Source organism: Mauremys mutica, chromosome 13, assembly GCF_020497125.1.
Source record: "Mauremys mutica isolate MM-2020 ecotype Southern chromosome 13, ASM2049712v1, whole genome shotgun sequence".
Taxonomy (NCBI): domain Eukaryota; kingdom Metazoa; phylum Chordata; order Testudines; family Geoemydidae; genus Mauremys; species Mauremys mutica.
Window position 1 is genome coordinate 57289376 of NC_059084.1, and position 12415 is coordinate 57301790.

General features: G+C 44.0%; 1 protein-coding gene and 1 pseudogene across 1 annotated transcript; both read left to right on the forward strand.

Moving 5' to 3' along the window:
- Positions 1-353: 353 nt before the first annotated feature.
- On the forward strand, positions 354-1280 carry LOC123347968 (olfactory receptor 287-like). The gene has a single exon (XM_044985160.1). It carries the CDS (start codon positions 354-356, stop codon positions 1278-1280), a length of 927 nt encoding a protein of 308 aa, XP_044841095.1.
- A 6722-nt stretch (positions 1281-8002) lies between these two features.
- Positions 8003-8935, forward strand: LOC123348101 (annotated as a pseudogene).
- The last annotated feature ends 3480 nt before the right edge of the window (positions 8936-12415 follow it).

Genomic DNA, 12415 nt, shown 5'->3' on the forward strand with positions numbered 1-12415 from the left:
ACTGAATGTTCACTGCTTCACATAAACTGTGTTCAGTATCCTGTAGGATACTGTAGGGGGGTCTCGTCAAGATAGGATACCTTTTTCCTAAGAGATAAGCTCTGGTTCAGCCATTAGCTACTGGGCTTTGATGAATGGGATTATCCAACCTGTATCATACAGGACATCAGACTGTATAATCCCATTGGGCTTTAACAATATAATATATTCTCTCTCTTGCTCTCTCTCTTGCTCTCTCTCTCTTGCTCCATGACTGCTCACTTTGTTGTCAACAATGAACTGCAATTAAACAAGTCATCTGTTTCTTTGTCTTCCTTTTATGGTTTCTTGTGTTTTAACAGGGAGAGCATGCAATGGTGAAGGGAAATCAGACCAATGTGAGGGAATTTCTTCTGCTGGGGTTCCCTGGCTCTCGGTATGTGCAGATCTCTTTCTTCCTGCTTTTCTTGTTCATGCACCTCCTGACGCTGATGGGAAACATCACCATCATCTCCTTAGTGGGGACTCACCGCCGCCTGCACACCCCGATGTATTTCTTTCTCTGCAATCTCTCCTTCTTAGACATTTGGTTCACTACGGGGTACATTCCCAAAACTCTTGCTCTCCTAGTGTCCCAAAGCAAAACCATTTCCTTCTCCAGTTGCCTCCTGCAGATGTACTTTGTCTTCTTCCTCGGCTGCACTGAATATCTACTTCTGGCCGTCATGACCTATGATCGCTATCTGGCCATATATCACCCATTGCGTTATAGCTCCATCATGAACAGCACTTTGTCCATTCAGCTGGCTCTTGGATCATGGGCAAGTAGCTTCTTGACTATTTCTGTGCTGGCGTTTCTGATCACCAGGTTGTCCTTCTGTGACTCTACCATCATCGACCATTTCTTCTGTGATGTAGATTCTTGGATAGAGCTCTCCTGCACAGACACACGCCTCGTTGAGATGGTGTATATTATTATCTGCTTTATTGTTGTCCTTGGGTCCTGTGCCATCATCCTGGTCTCCTACATTTACATCATCTCCACCATCCTGAGAATCCCATCTGCCCAAGACTGGCAAAAGGCCTTTTCCACTTGCTCTGCCCATCTCACTGTTGTGGTTATATGGTACGGCTGCTCCATCTTTCTGTATGTCAAACCATCCAAGCAGAACTCACTGGAAATGAACAAAGTTGTCACCCTCTTGAACACTATCATGACACCATTGCTTAATCCTTTCATTTACACGTTAAGGAACAAAGACATTAAAGAAATCTTGAGAAAGGCATTCAGTAGGACATAGGTTGACCAGACAGCAAGTGTGAAAAATCGGGACGAGGGTGGAGGGTAATAGGAACCTATATAAGAAAAAAGACCCCAAAATCGGGACTGTCCTTATAAAATCGGGACATCTGGTCACCCTAGTCCAATGCCTTGTATATAACTGATTTAGGCAGGCAGTGAGGGGAAATCAAGTAGGAAATGATGACGTTTTGACATTTGTTTTCATTCCAAATCATAGCGGAAACAAGTATTTTCCAAATGTTTTTTGAAATGGAAATTACAAAACAAACCCATTTCAAACCATTTGTTGTGGAGCGGGGGAATCAAAACTCCACTTCAAAATGTAATGTTTGTTTTGCAATTTACTTTATTATTCCATTTATTAGTTTAACATTATGTCATGACATGTCAGTAGTGTGCACTCTATGGCATGCCTTATTATGTCATTTTTTCACAATATAACAATAAAAGAGTCAAAATATTCTTTTCTTTTCTCATTTATTTTTTCTCTTCCCTTTTTCCTTTTCACAAACAAAACAAACCACTGATGCAGTGGGGAACACCACTGCATTTTGCAGCTGGACCATAGGTGCAGACTTCCCCACTAGCCGGGGGGAGTGCTCAACCCCTTCCCTGCCCCAGGTCCTACCCCCACTCCACCCGTTCCCCCAGGCCCATGCCCCTACCCCTCTTCTTCCCGCCCCTGCTCTGCCCCCACCCCACCTCTTCCCCTCCTCTTACCTCCCTCTCCCCTGCGTTCGCTCCATCCCCACTCCTCCTCCTCCCTCCCGGGGCCCCAATCACAGCGTGAAACAGCTGTTTGCGGTGGGCGGGAGGCACTGGGAGGGAGGGGGAGGAGTAGATCCGCGGGGCCATGGGTGGACGAGAGGTGCTGGGGGAACAGGGGGTGGGGGGGAACTTGGCTTACGGTGGGTGCTGAGCACCCACTAATTTTTCTCCGTGGGGGCTCCAGCCCTGGAGCACTCACTGAGTCGGCACCTATGAGCTGGACTCCATAGTGAACAAGGTAAGAAATTTTTCAGTCTTTTGGTTCTTTTCACAGCACTGCCAGGTACTTGCAGTGGGTTGGGATTCTGTGCTTCACCTTCCCCATCTGGCACTTAACCTATTTGAGAATCCCACGTGAACCTTGCTAGGCATTCTTATTTAAAAAAAACTAGAGATGTCTGTGTCTATGGGCCTGATCCCCCTCCCTCTCATTTTTTCTGGTCAAAATCAGGAATAGCTCCCCTTACCTCAATGGGCCAGATCCCCAGCAGGTGCAAATTGGCCATACCTCCCAATGGGGCCAGTTCCCCAGCTGGTGTGAATCCGCATAGTTCCAGTGCAGACAGTGGGGCCACCTCCACTAAGATCAAAGGGATAAAATGCCCAGCTGGTGTAAACCAACAGAGCTATTTCAGTCAACAGCAACTGAATACCTGGCACAATCAGCAGTTCCCGACTAAGGACTATTCAGTGGGCTGACCCTGCCAGCTGTTACTGAGGAAAGTATTTCTTACCCCAGTGATCTCATTGTTACCAATGAAACCACTGGTGTCAGCAGACCTACTCACATGAGTAAGGATTTTCAGGGTTAGGCCCATCTGAGGGTGTGCAGGACTCAGCCCCTGACTAATGTGGTTAACAGAAGGACAAACGACTGACCGGATAGTTCACTCACACCAGTTTTTTGCACTGATTTCTCTCCAATAACTTCAATGCAGCAACATGGGATTTGCCTCAGTGAAAGTGATGGGAGAATTTGGCCTGATCCTTTCTCACAGCCAGACCAAGCCTAAGGGAGTTAGACATCCACCTGGGATTCACAAAGGAGCTTAAGGGAATCTGGTGCTCAACTGCCACTGAAATTCAATGCGAGGTGGGTAGCTAACTGCCTTAGGCACTGCTGGAAATCACACCCTCTGGTAGCCTTGAAAATTACAACCTGTGTGTTTTGGATGTGCTGGATCAGGCTGGTCAGATAAAACACACGTGCTTGACTTGAACCTTATATTCATCCACAGGACATATATATATAGTGTGGGCAGCATCCTAGATATGTTCTAGGAATTATTTTGGAGAAGTTCTTTGGCCTTTGCTATACAGGGGGGCTGACTAGATTAGCACAATGTTCCTTCCTGGCATCAGAATCTATGAATCTAAGCATTACATTCTTCCCCATCTCTTTATCCTAGTCTTTGTCCCCCAGCCGTAACGTAGAGGGATGATCTGCCTTTCTTTAGAGCACCACAAATCACCCTTGATCTAAAGGAATCCCCATGGTAAGCTGTAACATCTCTCTGTTAATGCAAAGTGACATTCACCCATGAGCAGAGTCAGCACATGGCCAATTAAGCCCTTGAAATAGGACTTCTATGATCCCCATGAAACAGTTGCACCAAGGCCACAACTTTGGGATGACGTGGTAAGAGGAAGCTGGTTCTACTGGACTTTAGCGGTGCATGGACCTTGCGTTTTACAGACATTGGCTTTGTGTTTTCAGAAATAAACTTTTCATCAGAAAAAAACTTACAATTTATCTCCTCCTTTGTCTCAGTGCCTATTATTTACCACCATCATATACAGTCTGTTTACTCCTTTTCCCCATTCCCGAACCTATGTCCATTTCTTAGTGAAGTTTAAGGCTGTCTGACCATGTTGCCTTCTTGTGGTAATTATATACATTTGGCTAGGAGCTTCAAAGCACTGTAGGGGAGATGAAATGATTTGCTATTAGGGTGTTTAGCTCCTTAGGCTGTTTTGAAAATAGGGGCCTAAATCCACACATTTTTTATTCACTGTTGCTGAGATTGGATACCTAAACCCTGTGATAACCCATTGCTCTCATTGTTATGCACTACAGAGCATTGCTTAAGGGCTGACCCAGCCCAGTGTTAGTGGGACCTCGTTACAGAGAGTGAACTTCAGGGAGCTTGTCCCAGGGGGAACAAAGCAGCATTTAAACAGGTTTCAGTTCTCAAGAAATCCACTGTTAGTCTTGGAGTCACCTTTTCTCCACTTCCACAGATAACCCTACACGCCTGGAGTGGTTTCACTGCTCCAGGCAAAGGGTGCAAGAGTCAGGATAAGCTCTACCCTGACATCTGGTGGTGAATTGTGGCGAGTGTGGAAAAGAACTTCAGGGGCTTATCTTGTTTGTATAGGCACACCCACCTGCCTAGCATGAGCCCATAACAGCCCAAAATGGTCACTTTGGCTGCTGTGGGATCCCCAGTTTCTCTGTTATTGGGGCAGGAGGAATAAAGTGTTGTTACCCTGATTTTGTGAATCAAGGACAATGAAACTGTTTTATGACAGAGGGTCTCACCATCAACTAAGTAGCACTCGCTAGACAAGGGACATGGGTTCCAAAACCCAGTGAATTGAGAGAGGCTGTGGGGTAGGTATTTGTACTTAGTGGTGTGGGCCTCTTGTGTGAGCCTGAAACATCAATTGTATTGCTTCCTCTCTCCACTGTTAAATGTCAGACTTAATTTTGATTCCATTAGGAGTCTAGTTACAGGCTGTTGAGCTGAATTCACTTTGGGTCAATGGTGCACCAGTAGTGGGTCTCTTCTGTTACAAGCTGAAATTGCTAAAGTTATTAAGAGCTGAGATCACTGAGTGCTGTGTTAACTAATGGGGGAGCCTGAAGCTATATTGCTAAGCAGCTGATGGAGCAGGTTGTGGGACGGCTGGTGGTGTGGAGCAGCTAGCAGAGCGGAGCAGTTTATGGGATGGTTCGAGCGGCCCATGAAACAATGAGCGGCGCAGTTTGAGGGGACAGCTGGAGCGGCTCACGGGAAGGCTGGTGGAGTGGAGCGGCTCATGGTGAAGGCTGCAGCAGAACCCCAGGGAGAGGAGGAGCAGTTGGCCTTGGACCATGTAAGGTGCCCCTTAACACTCCGCATACCCCCCCCCCTATTTCCACTCAGGTGTGTGGGGGTAAAACTCTGCAGATAAACTTTTGAACTCCGGGGCTGCACTGACTGGGGACAGAGACTTTTGAGTTGTGGGACTTTTGGGACTTTGGGTGATTCTTGGGTTGCTGGACTCAAGAGACTTTTGGGGTGTTGGACCTTGGGGACTTTGGATGATTTTTGGGTTGCTGGACTCAAGACCAAAGGGAAAGGACATGGCCCAGTTTGCTGGGGTGGGTCGTTGCTCATGGTTTGGTCTATGAACTCTAGTTGTGGTGTTTTCCCAATGTAATGCTGATGTAGTTTACCTCATGTTATTAAACATTTTTGGCTATACCGAGACTCTGTGCTTGCAAGAGGGGAAGTATTGCCTCTTTGAGGCACCCAGGGATGTGTGTAAGATTTTCCCAGGTCACTGGGTGGGGGCTTGAGCTGGTATTGCGTTACGCTGTTGGGAGGGGACCCCTATGTACTGAACCTGGCCCTTGCGGCTATCAACTCGGCCTGGCAGAAGGGTTACACATAGACACATTGGATGTCCGGAGATGCTGATTCCAGATGCAGATAGACAGGCTAGGTAGCCAAATCCATACATCAGTAGGTAAACTAAGAAAACAGAAAGAGAAAATCACAGCTCAGAATGATCTCACCATATGTTTGATCCATGTTTAAAAGGCAGGTGAGTTGATTCATATTTTTATTACTTGTAATCTTTCTATTGTTTCAGTTTCAAAGGACCAGATGCTGCTCCACTTGTCTAGGGGTGGATCTGTCTGCAGAGTCCCCTTGACTTCTGCCTGGATGCAGCAGTCTACTCCCGCACAGTCAGTTACAGCACAGGGACAATGGCTGGCAACCAAGCTACTTTCGCTCGCTCACCACAACAACAAATGAGATCAGTTGGTGCGTTAGCCAATGTGTGTGTGTGTGTGTGTGTGTGTGTGTGTTAGGGGGTTGTAGGGCATTCTCTGGAGCAGGCACTTAGCTTTGGAATTCACTTTGTACAGAATCTGGCTGTGGGGCATTCATGTTCTAACACAAGATCTCCTCCCTTGCATGTTTGTCTGATGAGCTGATAATGGGGAAAAGATTTAGTTTGTGTCTGGGAGGCATTCGGGGTTAAACATAGATGTGACATTGGACAGAACACTGGCTTCATTCCCAGTTCCACTAAAAATCAATGTCAAAATAGCCACTCGTTTCCAAGAGGGCAGGAGAGATTCTCTTATGTGTGAGCAGCCTGATATTCAGACTTGCGGGACACTGAGTCAGAAGTGCCAGTGGGTCAGATTTTCAAAGGAACTTAAGTTTCAGGCACAAAAGATTTAAGATTTAAGCACAAAATTCCCGTTAACGTTCAGTTGGACCCTTCTTTTTTGAATCATGTCAGCGTGCCTAGACAGTGTTTGCCGGGCACATTCCTTTATGATTATTATGAATGTCTCTCTGTATTACATATGGTGGATTTTTAAAAAAAGAAATAGCTTTTACACCATACTAAATCTTTAAGTTGAAAAAGGAGAAAGCTGCTGACTAAAATGTATCCGCATGAGTCACCAATAAATCCTGGCTGAACGGACTCAGTAGGTTTGGGTAGTCAGGACTTTTGTTAAGCCCTCCAGATTTCCTGCATTTTAGGTGCTCAAATTTATTCATTCTCCTTTGACATTCTGTTCATTTCATTTTTCATTCCTCTCAGTATCTCATTTCTTTCTTTCTTTCTTTGATCTTTCTGTGTATTCCTCGGTGGTGTGATTTGTCAGTTTTTCCTCTCATTTTTAATCCATTTCACTGTCTGATTATGTTGCACAGTCTCAGACCAGATTTCCTTCCAGTAGTGCTGAAACTCTTCCACCTTATTTATTAGCTCTCTATTTTTGCCTATGCTGTTTTTTAACATCCATCAGATCAAAGAATCTCCTAGGGTCTCTGGTGAAGAAATTGTTCTCTTGGTACTTTCTGCTCAATATCTTTCAAGCCTATGACTCAGATGGCTCAGCCTCCATTTACATTGTCCCTTCACAACCCTCTCATCCAGTTGCTATCTCCAAGGCCATTTGCTTCTCTTGTCTCTTCAGATGGTTTTTCTCATGCATCCTGTAGGCTGATATAAAAGCTTACTCTTCTGCTTTAACCTTCATTGCCATGGAGGATGGCTCACATCCTCAGATGGCCTGATCTTAAACTGATGAGCTGCTATGGTTACTGCAGCATAAATTATATAATTCTACCGGCTATTGGTGGTTTTACTCCACAGTTTCCTTGAGTGCTTCATTAAGTGCTTATGTTATGTCATCCAGTCTTTGCTGGTGTACAAATTTTCTACTTGGCCACACTGGCCAGTCCTCAATGTCTCTACATTTTGCATGATCTCGATCAACAAATTATTCATATTTCCTGTACTCTCTTCAGGTACTGTTTCATTCATATTTTTTCCTCAATTTTTTTCCCCATTTTTGGTTTCTGTTTATCCTGTATCATTGCTTCTCCCAAAATGTTTGCATGCATTTCTACATGCCTAGTCTCCCTTTTCAAGTTTTCAATCGTCATTTGCATAAATTCTCCTCTTTAGAATAAATCTCTCAGTTATGCAGTGAGTCTATGCTCTGTCATTTCTTTCTTCGTTGTCATTTCTCTCCTTCCAGTGTTGGAGCATTTGTGTGCTCCACCCTCTCTCTTCTGGTTTTGCCAAAAGACAACCTCAGATCATTCATCCTTTTGGTCAGATGATTTCGACAGGCCATTTCAATTTACTTCTATGTGTTAATGTCATTATTTGTTTACAATCTGACAGGTCAGATTTCCTGAGAGAGCATCAATGGGGAATCAAACCAAAGTGACCAAATTTATTCTCCTGAGACTTTCCAGTGACCCAGCGATGCAGATTTTCCTATTCCTGGTGCTTGTAGTTATTTATGTAATCACCCTCGTGGCGAACATGGTCATCATACTGGTGATAAGGACTGATCGTCACCTTCACACCCCCATTTACTTCTTCCTGTCTCATTTATCTTTTGTCACTATCTGCTATTCCTCAGCCATAGTCCTTAAGATGTTGGTGATTTTCCTAGACAAGAACAAAACCATTTCTGCTGATGGCTGCCTTGCCCAGATATTCTTCATTTTACTGCCAGCTGGTGCTGAAATTTTTATTCTATCAGCAATGGCGTATGACCGCTACACTGCCATCTGTGACCCATTGCGTTACATGGAGACCATGAGCAAAGAGATCTGTGTTCTGCTGGTGAGTGGTGCATGGGTAATAGGCTTCATAAATGCCCAGCATAACACAGATTTTGCCCTCAGGTTGCACATCTGTGGCCCCAATCAGATCAGCCATTTCAGCTGTGAGCTCCCTCCCCTATTGCATCTGTCCTGCACTGATACCTTCACCAATCAAGTGGTGCTTCTCACTTCTGTTGTGATACTTGGATCAAGCTCCTTCCTCTTCACCCTGATCTCCTACATTCACATCATCGCCACTATCCTGAGGATATGCTTGGCGCAAGGCAGGCGTAAAGCCTTCTGTATCTGCAGCTCCCACTTGATTGTAGTTGGTTTATGGTACCTGACAGCTTCTTTCCAGTAAACAAAACCCAGCTCAGTCTCCTCTGTGGCTCTGGATGAAATGTTCTCCATTCAGTATAACATCTTGACTCCAGTGTTAAACCCCATCATCTACAGCCTGAAAAACAAGGAGGTGAAAAGAGCACTAGGGAAAATATTGGGGACATGGAAGTTTCTCAAGTAGCGTTGATGACCTTATTTAATTTAATTTTATTTATTTTAAAATCCGAAAGCATAGAATTGTGGATAACTAGTGTTTGGCACGTTCTCAGCTCAGGTAATGGACAGACACACTGGAACAAAACCACAACTAGTCTTAATCAGTGTGGCTCCATTCAAGTCACTGGGCCAGATCCCCAGTGGTACAAGAGTCACCGAAGCATGGGTGACTGGATCCTGGGTCTCCTACTTCCAGAGTGTGTGCTGTGAGCATCAGGCTGTAGAATCATTCACACATTCCTCTCTTTGAATAGCTCTTTAATCTGGCCCAGTGACTTCAGGGGAGCTCTGGCCAATTTATATCAGCTGGCGATCTGGCCAATTCTATAAAAAGAATCTTCTCATCTAGCAATTTCTGTTCTTTTCTTTTTTACTAAATTGTTGAAAACCCCATTTATTGAATTCTATCCTATTAAAAAGCTCAAGTATTTTAACTAATGATAATAATAATTAATACATAATCTAATCAGTGGAGCCAATGGGTTTCCTCCCCAGGTAGGGCTAGATCCACTTGTGACATTGCATGCCATACTCTTCATAGAAACATTGTTATAACATGATTTTGGCATAACTAATATGCATTTTACACAAGATGGTTCATGTAAGATCTCATTGGAAAGGTTATGATTTGCTGAACATGTTTATCCTATTTGTATGCACATAACATTTCTGTATCTGAAATTAGTAATATTAACTGTGTAACTATTACAACTGTGTTTATACTTGGGGAACGCCTATCAAACAGAATGCAATCAGTCTGGATGGGCCATTGGGGGAACAACGGGACTTGGAAAATATTAGTCTCTCTCCCTCCTGAGAAGCTTCCTGAGACGCTGCTTTGACAACAGTAGGTCAGGTTGTCATGTCATCTGGTACAGGTTCCCATCTTGAGCTGGTATTTTTACACTGGAAGGGTCTGGAAAGCAAAGGATTCCTGCCTTATGTAAATTCTATTTAAGGCTGAGGAGTAAGTTGATCTTGATTCACTCTTCACTGAATCCCCACCCAAGATGACAGCTGGAAAGATCTGAGAAATAAAGACAGGGGGAGAAGTCTGGAACCAGTCAGGGCAGCCTAGGGGGTGGAGGGGGAAGTGGGGCAATTTGCCCCAGGCCCCGGGCTCTGCATGGGCCCCCACAACAATGGCTGAGGCTCCTGCCCCTGCCTGACCCCGCCTCCGCCCCTCTCCCAGAGCCTCAGGGCATCCAAGAGCGTCCCTGGACAACTGCTGCATGGCTCCAGCGGGGCCTGAGCTCCTCTTCGCTCAGAGCCACGTGGTAAGGGGGTGGGGCTACGAGCAGCAAATATTTGGCCACACACTTCTGAAACCCCAAACCATATCCAGGTTTTGGCAGATTTTTCAATTGAGAACAACCACAACAAATTTTGAAGGAAAGCAGACATTGTCCGTGATTTTTTTCTACTTTTTAAAAAACCCTAGTTTTTGATCCAAAAAAAGTTTTGATGGAAAATATTTGTCCAGCCCTTTTAATGAGCTTTAGTGCCTTTTAGCACTAGCTGATGCTGAGAACCAGTGATACCTTGTAAAGAAGTTTTCTCAAAACTGGGTTTGTGCTGCTCTATATTCTGTTGGTGACAGTGGTGGTGGTTTTGTTTGTTTAAACCTTCCTCTGAAGCATCAGAGATTTGAGACAGGGCACAGGACGGGGTGGATCGCTGATCTGAAGTGGTACAGAAACTTCTTTCTCAAGAGCTTGGTTGGTATATTTTCCTCACATGATAAGGTCAAAATGATCCTCAGATTTCAGGTCAGGAAGGAATTTTCCCCTTGGGTTTTTTTCACCCTCCTCAGCATGGGACATAGATTGCTTGGTACAATCATCTGGACAGATCTCAGCTGACCAGTTCCCTCTCCTTGCAGGGGCCTTGGGCATTAGTGTCACCTCGGTCTCTCCTGGTCTCTTGCTGTGGCTCACAACAGCTTAGTCTCCTAAGGACTGAAAGTCTAACCCAAGTAATTGATCTCAATATATGTGTAACTGGATGAAATTCAATGGCCTGTGATATACAGAAGGTCAGGCTAGATAGTCTAATGGTCCCGTCTGGCCTGACACTATGACTTTCAATTCATGGAGGTTGCTTAACCCTCTTAGACCCCGTTGGTAAAACCCATTTCTCAGTCACCAGAACTGGCCAAATGTTTTCAGTGTTTCACATGATATTTCATCAAAATCAACATGTTTCATGAAAACAATGTGATTTCAGATAATTTATTATTTATTTTTACAGAAATAATTTGAAAGTAAATGAAATAAAATGTTAGTCTTGTTTCTTTTCAAACTAAATATTTTGATACAGAATAATAAAAACACTTCCTAAAAATCATGCCAACTCTTTTGGAGACTAACATTTTTATTTTTCAATCAGATCTGTTAAATCACACACATTTGGGATTTGGGCCTGCATACTGGGGAACAAATTTGGTCCTTAGTTAAATCCTACAACGTCATAGACGATGTAGTTGGGGTTTACCAAAGGCACGTGAGTGAGATTCAATAGAGTTTTTGCACTTAACTCCACTTGGTGTCTTTGAAAATCCCATCCATAATTAAAGCTTCCTGGAAAATGGAATATCCATCACATAGGAAATTCCAATAGCTTAACATTTCTTTCCATGTTGAATCAGGATGAAAAGATGAACTACCAAACATTTTTGTGGAATCAAATGTTCCAAAAAATTTAGTCTCAGAAATGTCATAACACTCCATGTTGATCAGAAATAGAGCAAGTCAGAACCCAAAATTTCTGTTCCATTACGATTTCCAAAATGTCATTTTTTTTCCTTTTATTCCCTACAGACCAAAATTCATATAGCTTTTTTTTTGTATAAAAAAACAAAACAACATTTCGACAGCCCAGTTCTCCAGTTGTCCTAGAAAGACACAGATGATCCTTGTTGTAGATTCAGAACTCAGAAGATTTGAAAGAATGTTCTGCAAGGGACTGGTGGACAACAGCATGGTGTGCTGCCTTTCCAAAGCTAAGGGATAGTCTACACTAATGCTGAAGTTGATCTAAGTTACACTAGTTCACTTATGCAAGTTACATAACTGAAGTTGACGTAACTTTGGTCGACTTACAGCAGTGTCTACACCACACTATGTTGACGGGAGACGCTCTCCCATCAGCATAGCTTCTGCCTCTCGGGGAGGTGGTGTACAGATGTTGACAGATCACTCTTCCATTGACTTAGCATGTCTTTACCAGACCCACTAAATCAACATCGCTGCATCATCGCAGCAGTGCTGATTTAGCCGGTAGTGTAGACATGGCCTAAGACTGGGTGGCTTGGTGGTCTGAAGTGGTACAGAAAAGTCTTTCTCCAGAGCTTGGTTGGAACGTCTTCTTCACATGAAATAAAATAAGGCTTCTGAAGTCAACAGGCAAGAATCTATTGGGTGTTAGTTCATAGTACACTAATGAC

Bases quoted from the DNA above. Each gene is read 5' to 3' on its own strand.
- LOC123347968 (XM_044985160.1), top strand. From the start codon at position 354: ATGGTGAAGGGAAATCAGACCAATGTGAGGGAATTTCTTCTGCTGGGG.